This window comes from Cannabis sativa, chromosome 2 (assembly GCF_029168945.1).
Source record: "Cannabis sativa cultivar Pink pepper isolate KNU-18-1 chromosome 2, ASM2916894v1, whole genome shotgun sequence".
In the NCBI taxonomy this organism is placed as follows: Eukaryota; Viridiplantae; Streptophyta; class Magnoliopsida; order Rosales; family Cannabaceae; genus Cannabis; species Cannabis sativa.
In genome coordinates, this window is record NC_083602.1 from 63,649,111 (window position 1) to 63,667,696 (window position 18,586).

The 18,586-nt window shown below is 34.7% G+C and overlaps 1 protein-coding gene across 1 annotated transcript; it reads right to left on the bottom strand.

The window, feature by feature from the left end:
* Positions 1–5,751: 5,751 nt before the first annotated feature.
* On the bottom strand, positions 5,752–6,769 carry LOC115719445 (metallothionein-like protein 2). Its single transcript, XM_030648497.2, has 2 exons — positions 6,462–6,769; positions 5,752–6,172 (listed from the first exon to the last, which is right to left on the bottom strand). The coding sequence occupies exons 1-2, from the start codon at positions 6,596–6,598 to the stop codon at positions 6,079–6,081; spliced, it is 231 nt and encodes a 76-aa protein (XP_030504357.1). The 5' UTR covers positions 6,599–6,769; the 3' UTR covers positions 5,752–6,078.
* Positions 6,770–18,586: the final 11,817 nt, after the last annotated feature.

Below are 18,586 nucleotides of genomic sequence, written 5' to 3' on the forward strand. Positions count from 1 at the left end.
TTCCTCTTTTGGTTGTATTGATACTAGAGATAATACCACTTAGATCACAATAGTAATAGGATCTAAAGTGGCTCTCTTAAGATTATAATGTGAGAGTGAGAGTTAGAAAATCTCAAGTGATAGAGAAGGCCTATGCGTGTGTGAGAGAGAGATGCGATGAGTATCAGACTTGGAGCTTAAGACTTAGGGTTTGACTAATGCCCTTTATATAGTAGAGTTTACATCCCTAATATCCCTTAAAAATATGTAAGTAAAGCTATTATTTACATAAATTAATAAATTTCAAATGACTAAATTGCCCCTCAAAAGAGGGAAGTTGCTAATATTTTCCCTCTATTTTTGTGGGCTGTTAAGGCCCAATTCGTTGATTGATTTGCTGTCCACAGATGAAAGTTGTGCACCAAACACCTAGCTAGCCATGTAGTATCTGAAAGCTGGCTCACCTATGCTAGCCATAGGGCCGGCCAAGGCGGTTGGTTTGTCATTTCATCGTCCCTCTTAAATACTCGGACCCCTTGTTGATTAAAGTGATGAGTAGATGGCTTGGCCTTCTTATTGGCAAACTGTACTCCCATGTGGCATTGGTGTTGGCCAACTAAAACTCTATTTCAATGTTATCTTGAATATCATTTATCAATAAAGGAACAAAATTATTTTATTATTACTTGTTTAATATATTGCTTAGTGTTGATCTCAAAAAGTAATCAACCGACAGTGGGGTCGTATGGATCTGATGCTTGCCACGTGTTACACAAATAGAATGAAAAATTAAAGAACACACATTTGTTATAGAGGTTTGGCCCCCTTTGATAGTGGGTAATGACCTACTCTCCTTTTAGCTGTATTAATACTGAGGGTTAATACTATTTAGATCACTATAGGTGGGATCTCATATAGCACCCTTAAGGATACAAAGTATAAATTAGGATTGGCAAATCTTAAGTGATGAGAATGCTTGTATGGGCGTATGAGAGAAAATAGAGAAGAGGAGAGTTATCAAACTTAGGCTTAGAGCTTGGAGGCTAGTATTAGGCTTAAATTGAACTTAAGTTTTCTAGGTTAGAATTAAGGCCTTTATATAGGAAGCCTAAAACCCTCATTTACACTTCAAAACCCTAGATATTTGTATATTAAATTAATTAATTACAAAAGACAAAAATACCCTTGAACATAGATATTATTCAACTATTCTATTGGGCTTTTAGGGCCCAATTTGCAGCCCAAATCATGCTGTCCATGTGTAGAAGTGTACAGAAAACCCTGTAGAGCTTCTCTTGGCCACCCATACACTTGTAGGGAGCAGGCTGGCTGACCATGGTGCATTCTAGAGGCTGTGGAGCTTTTCTTCACCATTGACACTTTCAGAGAGTGTCTTTTTTTAAGCGCTCCATCCCCACATTACAGATGCCGGACAAGGCAAGCCACATCTTGTCTCTCTAGGTGGAGCAGAGAAACATGCTCTAGTAAACCAGTGTGGCTAACTTCTAGAAGTATGGGTTATATCCTCCTGCTTCTGGAGTTGTGAGAGTCCCAATTATAGAGGGAGCCTATCTTGCAGATGGACAAGTTCCTGACTTAGATGATGATGTACCTTTATCGTACATTGCCCAGAATTTCAAGAGGAAGGAGAGGGCCCTGCGCTGGTGCTTGGCCAGCGGGGGTCCATTTGGTGATGCTTCTCTCGAAATTAGACCTAGAGGTCAGGCTTTTGAGGGACACGCTCGCCCCTTACCTACAACTAGAGGCAAGGGAAAGGCAGTTGTAGAAGATTTTGACAGTTCTTCCTCCGAAGATGATGGTATTTGATAGTTAATGACACCATATTATTGCCATGCCTTGAATGATTATAATTGCTTTCTAACATTGCTATTTTCTTTGTGCAGATATGTCTTCCAGGCTGAGAGGTCTCACTGGGGGACCTTCAGATGGGCAGTTGGCAAGGTTGTTGCTCTTGGTTGACCAGCCCTTGGCTAAGCATCTAGCTTTGGCCGACCAGCCCTAGACTAGACAATTTCCCTTAGTGGGCAAGCTCTGCATGATTGGTTACCCTTCCTTGGCTGGCCAAATTTGCTAGAATTTCCTGGCCAATTTGTGAGTTGACAGGAGGTTTGTCGTACAAATTTCTTTGGTTCGGTGGATCCACCTGTCTAAAATTACTATTCAGTGGTGGAACAAAATAACTTCAATTCTCGCTTCTCGAGTTATTATTATCCTTTGTGTTTTTTTCTTATCCATGGGCCTAGCTTGTTAAAATTAGGCCTTAGAATAACTTGTTCCCGAATATTTTAGGGGAGGGCATTATTGTGCTGGCCGGTTAGGGTCTAGGCAGTTGGCAAGGTCCCCTCTCCTGAATTGTCTTGTCATCCTTTAAAACCTCCTAGTGCCAGGAACTTGTTGTTCTTGCCATATGGTCTGTCTGGCAAGATTTGTCCATCTTCAGGCAAGGGAAGGTCTGTCCTCATGCTCGAGAGACCTGGTTAGACTATTTGTCCAATGTATACCTGCCTGTAGACCCTACTTGACCTGTCGATGAGCCTTCCTTACAAAGGATCTCTTATTAGATTTTTGGCCTCTTCCGGCTGTTATCTCGTTGAACTACCTTATTAGGTCACTAGCTTCCCTATTACGACAATTCATCTTTGCCTGATGGTCTTAAAGGATGGCCTCTTCATCATCCATTTACTTTATGAATTTGCATCTCTGTTGGGTAAGAGAATCGCAACCAATAGCGTGTGGTTCTTCTGTCTGAGTGACCTGACCATCTTAATGTCATCTCGCAGGTCCATGTGTAGATCGCCAATAGTTTGTTTGCTAATTCATGGTCCTGTTTCTCCTGCGTAGTAATGTGAAACAACCCCAATTGTGTTTTGCGGAGGTTTTTTCGTGTTGGTAGGGCCTTCTGTTTGAGGCGCTATTGGTGGACCCTTCCTAGGCAGCAAGGGCTAATCATTAAGATTCATCGAGTTAGCAGGTTCAACAAGATTAATGGTATTGGTTGAATTTGTTGGGTTTGTAAGGTTTGCAGGATTGACGGTGTTAGTTGAATCAGTGAGACCTTTCGCGGTGGGACGAACTTGAACATTGGGATCATCTATCATACGATCTTAAGGAAGACCCAAGCAAGTGGAGGTTTTTGTTCTCCTATTTACAACCATAGTGATTAATAAGAATGACGAATAATGCTCTGAATGAAAGAAACAAAATGCTAACTTTGAATTTGAGCCAACTAACAATGGAGCCTTATTTATTATTGATAATCACCACGTGTAAACTATAATAACAAACATTAAAGTGACACATTGATTTATAGAGGTTCAACGCCCTTTATTAGATGTATATTTTTTGTAAATTTGAGAAGGAGACATCTTTGAATTTCTTCTATCATTGTATTACTATCTGTGATATTTTGTTCAGAAGTAGGTGGGGGTTGAGAATAAACTGTCTCAACTGGAACAAACCTTTGGGTTTTGGCTGTTGGTGGATCAACTTATTTGATCATGATCTCAACCTGTTTGTAGCTTGTGTCTGTGATGTGGTTTGGAAATGGCAGAATGCAATTGTGCACAAGGGTGTTAGATAGGACTTTGATGCAATATTTGCAAACTTCATCCACTTGATCACAACTCTTTTAAAACATTGCAAAGCCAGCTTCCGATTGTACCATAGAAGCATCCACCTGAAGGCACGAAACATTCTCATCCATAAGAAAACTAGAAGCAGGTTCAATTGAGGAAGGCAAAAAAATCTTCCCCTCCAGTGAATGCACAACAGAAAATTCTCGAAACGTTGAATGTAGCGGTTGCAGTTGGTTGTGTAAAGATATATATCGGGGGTACTGGAAGGTGAATTTTGTGCTATTGCTCTTGTCTTTGCAGGTTTCTTGAGACAAGGGTATCAATAGACTTTGCAATGAGATGGACTCTAAAGTAGCGGCCACTACTTTCAAGATTGTGTTATATTATTTGATATAATATAATATAGATTAAAATATTTAAATGTGACATATTATATATTAATATGAGATTAATATATATTGTGTTGGAGGTTGTATTATATCAATTATAGTATAATAATACACATAAAAGTTATAACATATGAGGAGTTACAAATCTGAAAATAGATTGTAACTTAAGGATCACATGTAATTATGTGAGTTATTACATATGAAGGTTATGGAATTAATAGGATAAGTTTCTAGCTGTTAGAAACTGTTACAATACTCAATTATATCATTTAAATGGGTATTGGGACGTTGGGGAAAGATTTAATTCGGAGAGGAGTTACAAAAACTCAATTTTGAGTTTTTTGGAAACAATTGTTTAATGGTTGGTTTTATGTTGTTTCATGGTTGTTTTACGAACACCTGGAACAAGTTTTTGAAAACATCCATAAACGTACATGAATTGATTGAGCATGTTTCCAGCTCTCTTGTCCAACGTTTTTATCCCATTAAACATCAATTAAAGAGTTGGCAACAACCATGTGATGAAAGGATTTGATTTTCAAATGTGATCCTCAAAACACTATAAATAGAAGTCTTAGGTTCACTTTGGGAGAGAACAAGTTTCTATCAAGAGAGCACATTGCTAGAAACACTATAGGCTTGATAAATCCAAAAAGCTATTTCCATTCTTTTCTTTTCCCTAAGTGCTTGTGGTAGTGGGAAATAAGCTTTTGGACAAAGATGTAAGACAGGCCCGACCGTGGGCATAGGCAGGCTAGGCCTGTGCCTAGGGCCCACCTAGCCGAGGGGCCCAAAAAAAAATCGCTTTGAAAATTATACCATTTTTTTTTTATTTTGAAAAATGCTACATTTTTTTCTAAATAAGGGCCAAAAATAAATTTTTTTTCTATGGCCCACTAAATTTCAGGGTCGACCCCTGGTGTAAGACCTTGTTCAAGTTTGGTGATTCCCCTATTATACACTTGTGGTGTAGATGGTGTTGAGATTGCTCTCACATCTCATATATATTATATATGCTATTTATATATTGTGTTTCATGTGTAGCTTATTGTTTTGAGTTGTAATCCCTCTCTTCATCTCTATTTTCTACTTTATGTGTATATTTTATTTAGTGTTGTAACATTATTTAATACATATTTTGTATTTTGTTTGTCATAGAGTTGTAATCTTATTGATTTGATATATTTCTATTGGAGCACAACAATTTCCAATTATCTCTTGTTTGGATGTAATACTTATCCATTGTTTTCTTTTTGTCTTAGTCTTTTAAGTAGTTTGATTTGGTTGTTATGGTGCCTGTTCCCGGTCTGTAAACTTTGATGCAAATCTTCTTGCTTGATGGGCTACACTTTCTAAAGCTTTTTCTTTGGATGTTTAAGAGTGGTGGTCTCCTTGGTGGTCACTATAGAAATTGATCTAGTGTTTTATGAAGAAGTTTTTTTCATAAAAAAATAAAAATAAAAATTAACATGTGGATATAAATTTGGCAAACTCTATTTTTAATACCATCCATATGTTATGCTGTACAACACTCCAAGTTTCTCTCCTAGGCGTAGGTAGCGTAGCTCACTATGTTTACTTGTCATTAGTTCAGGTTTTTCTTCCTCAACAAAACCAATATATATGATATGTACATAAATAACGCGATAATCAATTATATATGTTATCTTTTTTGTAGAACAAATTAACATATTTGCTGTAAGTTATGATGATCTGTGCTTCGTATTTTAATTTTTATTTCTTAAGTATATTAATTAGGAGTTGAAAAAGTAAAGGATTCGATGTCCTTTGAAAAAAGAAAAAATAGAACGATATATAAATTTTTCATTCGAACTTACAGAACACATATCAAATTTAAGAAAAAGGACAATCATGTTACACAAGTATAAAAAAGTACTGCCATGGAACACCGGAAATATTGCATGACAGTCTTTATTATTTACATCAAAACCACTTAATTAATTAAAATACAATACATAGTACATATCCAACCATTAATCACACTAGACAATTCCATTATTTATAGAGTGAGATGATCATATATCCCATTATCCTAATATCAATTAATGTGTTGGTTTTTTGTGTGGCTCTTGTGCTATGATTCGCCCATCATTTTAGCACTTACAGCCTGAGCCGCAGCTGCAGTTGGAACCACAGTTGCAGCCATCATTCTCTGCTCCAAAGCTCATCTCAGCTCCCTCAAAGCTCCTATACAATTAAAAATAAATACATATTATTAATTTTTCTTTATTATTACTTCGAATTTATTTATCTTTTAGCTAGCTAGATATATAGAATCCCAACAAACTGAATTGGGATATGCACCTTTAGATTTTTTTTTTCTTTATGATGTTTATCTTCATTTCTTCCCAATTTTTGTCACAAATAATAAAATAATATAACAAGATAAGGGTTGTGAAGTATATTTATTATATTATTTTTTATTATTATTATTATTTAGAGAGAGAGATAATGAAAGGAAATTATATATACTTACATTTTGATGAGTGGTGCAATTCCAGCGATCATAGTTACAGTGGTGGGGTTCGTCTCTGAGATTCCCAAGTCAGGGAACTTCTTTCCACACTTGCAATCGCTACCACAGCTACAGCTACTGCCACAGTTGCAAGACATTTTTCTATATAAAATAAAATAAAATACTTTTGGCTTAGATGGTGAAGAGAGAAGATTTTAAAGAGGGTTATTCACTTTAATAAGTAATTACTCTGATTGGTATAATGGGACTGTTACCCAATGTTGCTATTTATAATGCAAATGAGGGTTCTGCCAGTACATATCCTCCGTACACGTGGCCTTGATGCGTTTCGGTATTTATTTATGTATGTCTTTGTCATAAATAAATGTTATGTTAATTAATTAATTATTTATTTATTTATATATCGATCTTGTTTTCCATACCTAGGTGATTTCATTGATCATAAATAACAATTAAAATAGTCAGCAAGACATAAACAATTTGCATTGTTTTTAAGTTTCTTTTCTTTAATTCCAATTATTTATTTGGCCCCACCAACTAGAAATTTTGGATCGAGACCCAAAGTCAACTGTGGTAGTTGTACTAGACTCTTATAATTAAGGAAAAAATAATTTCAAAGGAATGAGCTTTTACTGGTTGAGATAAATTTGGTACAAGTAATATATGTAATATTAATTTGGTTACTTAATTAAACAAGTTGATCAAAAGAAATAAATGATGATGGCCGATTTAGGAGCCATAATTTTTATTAAAATATAATTTTTCATTATGTAGAACAAATAATATTAAAAATTAAAATAAACTTGAGCATGCTTCAGCCCCCAAACATATTATAAAGAAAATTAGACTATATATCCTTTTTATATTGTTTTTTTTTTTGTAAAGTCTTTTACTTTTATCTTTTTCTTTTTATACTTTACCAATTTTGCTCTGCCACTTTAATATACTTTTTATGTGACTTCCTTATATCAGGGTATTTTAGATACAGTACATATAAAAAGAAAAGTATGGTACAATTAAATATAAATTATAGATAAATTTAATTAATTGATAAATAAAAGATGTATTTTTCAATTTACCTCCTTAGTAGGAGGAATGTTGTTACAAGGTACCTTATAATTTACATTATTTGAGTTGACTATAAATAGTTGCATTTATTTGTTTTAATATTTTAAGTTATAATATTGAATGGTATTCGATTTTAAATTTAACAATTTATATTATGCTTTTTGAGTGGTGTTGAAACCATATAATGCCTTTAATGTTAGTAGAATAAAAAAAAATATCTTTTTATAATCATTAAAAAAAACTTACAAAATAATTAACTTTTATAAATATTTTTAGAAATCAATTTTAAAATAAATAACCTTAAAATAGAATAAATTAAAGAAAAAAAAAAGAAAGATTTTTAAGTTGTTGGAGCGTTAATAAGCCTTAGTTCACGAGTCAATATTATTGAACTAAACAAACTTTAAAGTATTCTTGCACAAGTGTTCTTGCTCTAGCTTAAGAACCCTAATTCTTAGCCTTTGATGTAAGAAATAATTTTTAAACCTTTCGCATGGAGGGACAATATTACATTTATAGGATAGAGTTGGGTATGGGTGAACCCAAACACGATAAGGTTTAAAGGTGTCAACTGAGCACATTGATAGGGTAACATGCAATATATATTGACTTTGGGCTAATTGGGTGAGACCCAATTCTCAAGATAACGATCATCCATACGAGTGGTGATTGTTTGGTGATGACAGGTGTCATGTGCAACCATATTGGTACCGAGAATGTCAAGGAATATGGCGTTAAAGAAAATGATGGTTTCCTATTGATGGTGTGCGCACTCTCAAGGTTTGACATAAGGTATAAACCTCTGACACAACATGACTTTGTGTCTGGAGGATGCCACGTAGGATGGTATCTAGAGGCTACCAAATGTCTCTTCAGTTGCCCGTTTTGAATTACCTTAAGAGGGTATCTAGATTCGTCATGATGGACCTTTTAGCTTCAGGGCAGGATAATCATTCCCAAACGACTTTCTTGCATCTATAAGATGGACTTATATCTGGATCTAGAGCTGTAGCTGGACTCCGTTTGTAGGTTGATTTGTTAACTTGATTGGGCCAATGAATGGGCCTGTCTTGGCTAATATTGGACCTTGGAAGTACACGTGTCATTAATATGAAAACACAGATATCATTTACCCCCAAGCCTTTTGCTAGGTCTATTTTTATGCATTTTTAGAGTTTATTTTAATATTTTTATATATATATTATCGCTTTATTGTTCATATTTATGCTTGGTATTTTTTTTTTGTGTATTTTTCAAGTAAAATATTGGGAGATCTCCATTTTTTCTTATTTTAGTGTTCTTCAAGAATTTTTATGATATAAATGGTTAATGATGAGGAAAAAAGAAACTTCGGGATTTGAATAATGCTTAGTTGGGATTTTCATTGCCTAAAAAAGGTCAAAATTCATATTTTTTGCTTCAAAAGTTGTGGTCCAAAGTCAAGAGTTCTCACTTTCCAAAAATAAAATGAAAAATTGAAAATTTAGAAAATTATCTGGAATGTCAGAGCTCAGCAGGGAATGTCGCGACATTCACTTGGTCGTTGGAAGAAAAAAAAGGGAAACTAAGAATTATCAAAGAAAAAAGGAAAAAAAAAAGAATCTCGCTTGGAATGTCGCGACATTGGAGATTTTTGGGAAACAGTGTTAAATACATATTTAAAGGGGCTAAGGAGCTAAGTTTTGAGGGCATTCAAACATGGAGACTAATTTTGAGCATATGAGGATGACCAGGAGCAGAAGACACCATTGGAGGATTCCAAACAGTGTTCTTTCTCATCTATCTTTATCTTTTATGTTTTTAATTGAATCTTTGTTGTTTTAGAATAACTTTTATGAGCTGATTTTCTTAAAGAATTATTATGTGAACCACTTAAATTTATTTTATTGATTATTATTGTTATTCAATTTCATCTTCCTTCGTTATTTAAAGTTCATGTAATCTGATTTAATTTTGTAAGTAATGACTAATCACCTATAATTGTTATGTATGAATTCGAATCAAAATTCTAAAAAAAGTGAAATTTGAATATGCTTTGATTGTTATGGATGCAAATTAATTTATGACGAAAGTATCTAGATTATTTGTATGATTTTATGAGTTTCTTTGTTTAATACTTTCTTTGTGATTAAACTTTACCACAGGAATATAGGGAGTTTTCTATTATTTACTTTATCTAATCGATTTATCTTCGCTCACTGTCGTTGGCTAAAAGCGAGGTCAATACCTCAAAAGTTGATAATAAAACCTAGGAATTTCCCTGACGAAACTCTGAAGCTGTATTTTCTCAAATTCAGCTTCATATTGTACTTTTGGATTATCTAGAAGGCTTCCTTTAAGTCACTAATGTGCTCCCTAGAAGTTTTGGATTTTACCGACATATCGTCCACATAAACTTTCATATATTTTCCCAAGACATCTTTACACATTTTGTTCACCAGACGCTGGTAGGTAGCTTTGGCATTCTTAAGCCCAAATGGCATTATGAGGTAACAGTACAAACCTTGTCAATTTGTAAGCTAGTGTGTTCTTGATCTTCCACATGCATTTTGATTATATTGTATCCAAAATATGCGTCTATGAAGCTTAGAAGTTCATATCCATGTTGGGTTTTATACCCTAAATAAAACTCATTTCATATAATCAGATTTACTTATTAATAAAGATCAGAAATAACATTTTATGTTGCATGGTTCACATGATTTATTTCATGATTATATGTATATAATGTATGAATTCTTTTTAAGTCCAGAACATATGAGTTGGTTAAAGATTATAGTGTTGTTAGCACAGTGGAATATAATCTTTATTATATGTTCAAAAGTTGATTCCCTGATTTGTCAGAACACTGGATTTAGACTGACATGGTATAATCAGCGATAGGTATTCTTACACCTTGGAAAAGTGTTATGTCCTTTCCAGGACATTGGCAAAGTTTACCAGTATCGGATGTATGGAGTATACATCGGAATGGACCGATATTGAACTTTGAATTAGATTTTGAAACTTACCGTAAACATCTATTCAATTCAATATCATAAGTTGATCCTAGATCACATGATCGAAATCCTGATATGGTTAGGCTCAATTTCAAGAGTATTATTCGTGTTCTTTGATTTGTTAGTTAAGCCTAATCTTTATTCTGGGCAATACGTACATTTTGGGAACACGGTAATACAATTGAGTGGGGGAGCGCTAACATAAATATGGAATCTATAGCTTCTATTTGGCAAATAGAAGTAAAGGATGATTTCCTTCGAGCTTAACCAAACGAAGATAAATGGTGGAGATCTCATTTCACTTAGGTAAAATATCATTTATACAGGGTTAAGTGTTTTAAGGATAAAATACATTGTAGGGTGTTACGGTAATTTAATTCCTGTACAGTGTAAATCATCTATATAGAGGATCATTGATCACATTAGGGTTATAACAATGGATAACTAATGACGTGTCTATATCGTGGAACATATAGAGCGTTTCTATATGACTGAGAGTGCAATTCCAAGTTCTAAGTGTGGATTCAATGAGGAATTAATAAGTTAGGAAATTTACTTGGTAAATTCGGTTCGACTTATTGGAAGCTCGGTTATATAGACCCATGGTCCCCATACTAGTTGAGGCCATACTGCTTGTAAGACTCAGTTAATTGATTTTAATTAATCAATTATAATTCTAAAAGTTAGACTATGTCTACTTTATGAATTCTCACAGTTTAAGGATGAAATCGTAAAGAAAAGGGTTTCTAGGTTTAATTATTAATTGAGAGACTTTGCATGTCTAATTAATAATTTTAAATGACAATATTATTTAATAATCTATTTTAGTTATTAAATAATTAGTTTTGGCATTTAAATGATTAGAATTGGAAAAATGGCATTTTTGGAGAAATAGAAATAAAATTGAGGAAACTGCAAAATCCAAGTGAGGCCCATTTCCCTCTATAGCCGAGCACTCCCTTTGTGTTTCCCAATTATTATTTTTATTTTTTAATTGTCATGTAATTGCTAATCAAAGCCTAGCTATAATAGGAAAGTGGTGGATCACACTAAATAAGGCAGTTAATTGATTACACAGTAATTAAGGAAACTGTTTTATTTGGAAAGTTGTGCTCTCCCTTCTCCCTATATAAAGCAACCTTTGTGTCTCTTCTCTTGCAAGCCATCAGCCACGAAATTGAGAGAGAAAAAGAGAGAAAATTTCGAAATCCTTGTGAGATGAGTAGTGCCCACACACATCAAGTGGTATCTCAATCATAGTATGGAAGACTATGGAATTTCTGCATCAAAGAAGGAGAAAAGAAGATCCAGGTTCAGATCTTGGTGATGCTCTGCTACAGAAAGGAATCAAGGGCTAGAGATCTGAACGGAAGGAGTCATATTATTCCGCTGCACCCACTGTAAGGTTTTCTAACTTTATATGTGTTTATTTTCATTGTTTTAGAATTCATATTAGGTTGTTAATCCAACATACTTGTTAGTAAATCCAGATCCTGGTAAAATAATTTCCAACAACTGGCACCAGAGCCATGGTAATGATTTACTTTCATGTAATATGAATTAAAACGATGATTGCATGTTTCTGTGTTGATTTGGATGGTTTCATGTTGGTTTATGTGTTAGTTGATGAATGTATATGTTGTACAGTTTCGTTTTCCATGAAAAATATTTTTTTCAATTTTTGAAAATATTTTATTTGGATTCCTTGTGAAAAATTAAGCAATTATTTTTTTTACGGAAATCGATTCCGATAAAAATTGAAAAAGTTATGAATTTTGGAAAATCGGGATTTCGGGTATGCACGGTGCTCAATCGCACGCGCGTGACACGCCCGTGTGCACCCTGCCAGCGCCCAGGAGTCTCGCCCATGGAACCGTGCAGCTCGCCGAGGTTTCTCGGCAGATGGGGCTGCATCCCTTCGATCCGCGCGCGCATGAAGGCTGCGTGCAGCCTGTTGCACGCCCATTCCTGGGCAGTTTCCCAAAAATTGCGATTTTTGGGGTTTTTCCCCAAAAATCCAATTTTTTCATGGGATTGTTTCCCAAAATTCATTTTTCTATTTTTTAAATATTTCTAAATTGAAATGTTTCCAATTTTAAATATTTTTAATTTGGAATTTTTTCCAATTTTAAATATTTCTATTTTGGATTGTTTCTAATTTTTAAATATTTCCTATTATGGTCAGATTTAAAAATTTGTTAAGTTCTTTAATATTTATTTATTATTTAATTATAAGATTAGATATTTTAATATTTAAGATATTTTAAATTAAAAGATAACTTTGTCTTTTTATTTAAAATATTATATAAAAATTATCTTATATGTCAAATTAAATAATTAATAAATTTGAAATTAACATAGATATTTTATAGATATACTTACCATAATGTTTTCAAATTCAAAAATTTGTTATTTTGTTAAATATTTAATTATTTATAAATTATAAGTATAAAAATGATATTTTTTCTATATATATCATTTTTTCCTTATTAGAAATTTATAAATCATATCTTAAATATTTAAATAACATAGATATTTTTGTAGAGATTTGAATATTGCTTAATTTGAGATATTTTGACATATAATTATGGTAATTATTATTTAACCAAATCTATTTTAAAATTGGTTTATTTTATTAAATTATAAGATCTGAAAGTGATATTGGAGATTCTTTCCTTTCAAATTATTGATCTTATTATATATTTAATTTGATTCAAATAAACTTAGATATTTTAAAATTAGTTTCCTTTATTTGGTTAGTTTAAGAATAATAATTTAATTATATTAATATCTTGATTCACATCTGTTACATGGACAATGTTTGTTTATTTATATTGTTTATTCAAAACTTTTTAACAAACCTATTATTTATCTGATCTAAATTGCTATGATTAACTTGTTGACAGATCATGATCCAATGATCTGATTTTAATCATAGTGCAATTGACGATAGATCTTATAAATAATTTGTAACAGGTAAATTTTGTACTTCTTTCATCTGTGTAAACCTAGTAACATGATAGGGTCCATCCAAATCATTTGACCTGTGTGAGCCTATATGTTTGCTTTTGGGCTTAGATGCATATAGGAAGCCCATTTAAGTTTTTACTAAGTAAATGGACTAGGTTGCTAAAATAAATTTTGACGTAAGGAAATTTATTTAGGCCCAATTAGATTTGGGCTTATTCAATGAATAACAATTGTTTATTTTAAGGTTAAATTCCTCTCTTTTGGGCCTTGTGTGAGAGTTGGGGGCCATAGAAGTGGGTACGACATACTAAACCCAGCTCCCCCTCACATGAACTACCCCAATTGTGAAGGCCCATTTGCCTTATTTAAATAATTGTATCAGGTTAATTATATTAGTCTAACCTAATTAAAATTGAATTAGCAACATAATTAACTTTTTTTTTTTTTTGATAAATCAATGAATTGTATTGCACTAACAAAATTACAACCTAAGAGCACCCCATTCCAAGGGCCTCAAAATATACATTTTTATCTATTCAACACTTTACATCTTTGTGATACACAATGAATGATATCTATAAAGCAAAAAACCATTCTTTATCTACATTTGATAGTTTCTTTGGGCATAGAAATTGGACACGAGCCTTTACATTCCATTTCACTTCTTCAACAATTCGGTTTGTAGCCGAACTTGCACCCTGCCAAATAATAGAATTTCTCCATTTCCAAATGTAATAAACCATGGCAGCAGTAGCAACACAATAGACAGCCCTTTTAAACTTTGAAATTTTTGCTCTCCCTATCCATTTGACAAGTTGATGCACATTAGTTGCTTTAGCATTCCAGCCCAGCCACTGTTTAATGTCCTTCAAGCATAGAACCGTTTCTCTACAAGCAAAGAACAGATGCTGAATGTTTTCAGCTTGTTCATCACAAAGGCTACATTGCTCTTGCATCATGACACCCATTCTAATCAATCTTTCCTTGGTCTTCAACCTGTTTAGCATCACTAGCCAAAGAATTATACTGTGTTTAGGTGTATTAAATCGGGACCAGACCTCTTTACTCCAATGAGTAGTCGGCTTTGGAGTGTTGAACATCCTATAACCAGCTTTGATAACATATCTATTGCTCTGAAATTCAGCACTATCATGAAGGGAGAGAATTTGGTTTTTAAGAGCTACTAACCTCTTCCAATACCAGCTGGAATGAATCGAGGCATCATAACTCCACCAACTCTGCCCCTTGATATATACACTATTCACCCATCTTAACCACAAGCTCTCTTGGTTGTTTGCAATTGCCCAAATGTATTTAGACATGGCTGCCTTATTCCAGCTTTCAATCTTTGTAATTCCAAGCCCCCCATTAGCTTTGGACTCACACACATTATCCCAAGCCACAGCACCTGCACCATAAAACACAGCTTGGCCTTTCCATAAAAAAGCTCTACAAATAGCTTCTATGGACTTCAAAATTCTTTTGGGCATGATTATGATTTGGCTCCAATAAGCCTGAATAGCAATCAATACAGAGTTGATTAGTGTTACTCTCCCCGCAAAAGAAAGGTTCCTTGAGCTCCAGGTTCTAATTCTTGCTGTCATCTTATCAACCAAGGTCTCACCTTCTTTCTTGGAAATCTTTTTAGCACAAATTGGGACTCCAAGGTAAGTGAAAGGGAGATCATGTCTCATGAAGCCTGATAATTGCCTGATCTTGTTTACACACTCTTCCTGCATGTTACTACAGTAAATAGCAGAGTTAGATGCATTAGGGTGTAAGCCAGAGGTTAAAGAGAAGAGCTTCAAAGCTTGTAACATGTAAACTATACTCTTGAAGTCTCCATAGCTAAAAAGAAGAACATCATCTGCAAAAGCAAGATGATTCAACTTGAGGCTTGAACATCTGTCATGAAATTGGAAGCCCTCTTTATCTGCTATCTTCCCCATTAGTCTCGAGAAATATTCCATACCAATCACAAATAACAATGGGGACATGGGGTCTCCTTGTCTAAGCCCTCTCCTAGATTCAAAGAAACCATGTAATGTTCCATTAAACATAAGAGAGAACTTGGGAGTAGAGACACAGTTCATTATGGTCTTGATGAACTTAATTGGGAAGTGAAGCCCAGTTAGAACCTCCTCTAGGAACTCCCACTCAACTGTATCATATGCTTTCTGAAGGTCAAGTTTTATCATACAGCTTGGCTTGTTTGCTTTCCTGTGATAGTGCCTCACCAAGTCCTGACATATCATGATATTATGCCCTATGAATCTACCTTTAATAAACCCTCCTTGTGATTGAGAGATTATATCAGGAAGAACAGTACTGATTCTAGAACTCAATAGCTTGGTTGCAATCTTGTAGATAACATTGCAACAAGCAATTGGTCTAAAATCCTTAACTGAATTAGGACATTTGCATTTAGGAACCAAAGTAATAATCGTAGAATTAATTTCTTTGAGAATATTACCTGATTCCAAGAATGCTATCACAGCTTCACTTATATCTTCCCCAATAAGATCCCAGTTGTCCTGAAAAAAGCTGCTAGAGAACCCATCTGGACCTGGTGATTTATTTCCAGGAATGCTAAATACTGCTTTCTTCACTTCATCTCTTGTAAACTCTTTCATAAGACCCTCAGATTGCTCATTAGAAAGAATCGGACCTCTGGCCAAAATCCTGATATCTACCTTCCTTCTTTGATTCAATGTTGTCCCAAGCAGACCTTGATAGTACTCCAGGAAAGCCTCTGTAATCATCTCAGGTTCATGGACTCTTCTACCATCTAAATTCTCAATTGATAGTATTCGATTCTGTCTCAATCTTTGTTTGATACAAGCATGGAATAGAGCAGAATTGCAATCACCCTGCTGAATCCAATCTGCTTTGGACTTCTGTTGCAAGAACGAGCTATAATCTCCTTGAACTTTAATCATTCTCTCTCGGGCTTCTTTCTCTAACATGTGCAAGTTACTGTCCATAGGATTCTTGTGAAGTTGGTTCTGAATGCCATCTAAATCATTTCTAGCTCTAGTTACCGAGGCCTGCAAATCCATAAATCCCTCTTTGTTTATTTCTTTAAGTCTCACTTTGAATTGTTTCATCTTAGTCACAATCTGAAACATTTTAGAGCCATTAACCGATTGCCTCCATATCTCCCTCAGATCAGATTCATACCTAGGGTGTGACTTCCACATCTTGAAATATTTGAATGGCTTTTTCCCACTAATTGCATTAGGGTATAAAGTCAATAAGCCAGGTGTGTGATCAAATGTACCTTCATTGAGAAATACCGCTTCAGCAGATTCATATTTATTGATCCAAGTTTGATTGGCCATAATTCTGTCGATCTTTGAATAAATTCTATCATCTCCATGTTGCTTATTTGACCATGTATAGAAACACCCACTTGCTTTGACATCTTCCACTTGGCACTCATTCACACATTGCAAAAAATCTGTATCAGGATGAGTTTTAACCCTCTGGCCGATCCTCTCATCTTTGGCAAGGATATCATTGAAGTCTCCCATCCAAAGCCAATGCTTATTTGTTTTCAATTCACACAAATCCCTCCATAGTACTTTCCTTTCATTTCTGTTATTTGAAGCATAAATCACAGTCACCAGACTATCAAATCCTTCAATTGTTGTCAACTTCAAGTGCATTAGTTGGCTAGTACATTTGAGGATGTCAACATTGAACCTTCCTGGATTCCAGGCAATGACAATCTTGCCTCCTGCATGCCATGCTATATTAGATGAGAAGCACCAATTTGCAAAAACATTCAAGTATAAGGCTCCAAGTTTCGGAGCCTTAACTCTTGTTTCGAGAAGCCCAACAAAATCAACTTTCTGAAAATTGATAAATTGCTTTATCAAATGCTGCTTGTGTTGACTATTGGCTCCCCGAACGTTCCAACATACTAGCTTATCCATTAGATAGAGAGGGTTCTCCCCCCCCTCTAGTCTTATGCCAAGCTAAGTCATGATCTTGCATCCCTATTTCACCCATCTCTTCCTCTTCTTCTAGCACTTGAAAAGTATTCCTCACTTCTGTATTGTCATTGTGCCTAGAACTCAATCTCATACCCTCTGTTTCCATTCGGCTGCCTCTTACCAGATTCCCTTGCACTTTAGTAAATCCTTCAGCATCAACTTGTGGTTTTTCCCTATTATCTTGCTTAACTTTCCACACTTGAGTCACTACAGCCTTCTTTTTACAGTCAGTAGTAGCATGCCCCACACCAGAACAGTGGGAACAAGATATAGGCTTCCACTCATACTTAATCCCAACCGATGTATTCAAGCCAAATTCATTTTCAAATTCTAACAAATCTGGCAGTTGCTGATCCATTAGAACTTCTACAAGAATTCTGGGATAGCTCAATCTCTCTCTTTCCTTAGTAACATTATCCACAAGTATCGGTTTTCCAATCTGAGCAACAATCTTAAAAAGTGATTTCTGGCCCCAATATTTCAGCTCCAATTCTTCCAACTGCACCCAAACAGGAACCTTCTTGACATCTTCCTTTTTATAGTTCTCATTCGGGTCCCAAGCTTTCATGATTACTGGTCTTCTATTGAAGAAGATGTAGCCTCCATTTAGAACCTGATCTCTGTCCTCAAGTGACTGAAACCGAATGATAAAAATTCCAAACGACAGCAACTTCACTCTATCAACCTTCCCCTTCCAGATTCTATGAACAAATCCATCTAAAATATGAAGAGGAGGATTCACTCCTAACACATAGCAGACTATAGAGGGCTTCCAAAATTGAATTTCATCTTCTATGTCATCCATAGTGATCCTTACTTTGTTCTCATTCTGCTTAGTACAATCAAAAGAATTCTCCAAATTTCTAACAACAGATGCAGATCGCAAAACAGGAGGGATAGAATTCTTACCTGCTGCAATTGCACTATTGCATCGACTGTTAGCTTGCATAAAATGGGAGAAGTCACTTCGAACATCCTCTTGTCTCCTAATCGCATCCAGAGACGACTTCGGAGAGAGAGGTTGAAAACCATCCTGAAGAACAGGGACATCGTCAATCGCAGGTTCCTCATCCGTAAGCTCTAAAGCTTC

Coding starts and splice junctions, on each gene's coding strand:
- LOC115719445 (XM_030648497.2), bottom strand. CDS start 6,598: ATGTCTTGCAACTGTGGCAGTAGCTGTAGCTGTGGTAGCGATTGCAAG. Junction 6,173..6,461: donor ATTGCACCACTCATCAAAAT/GTAAGTATATAT, acceptor TTAATTGTATAG/GAGCTTTGAGGGAGCTGAGA.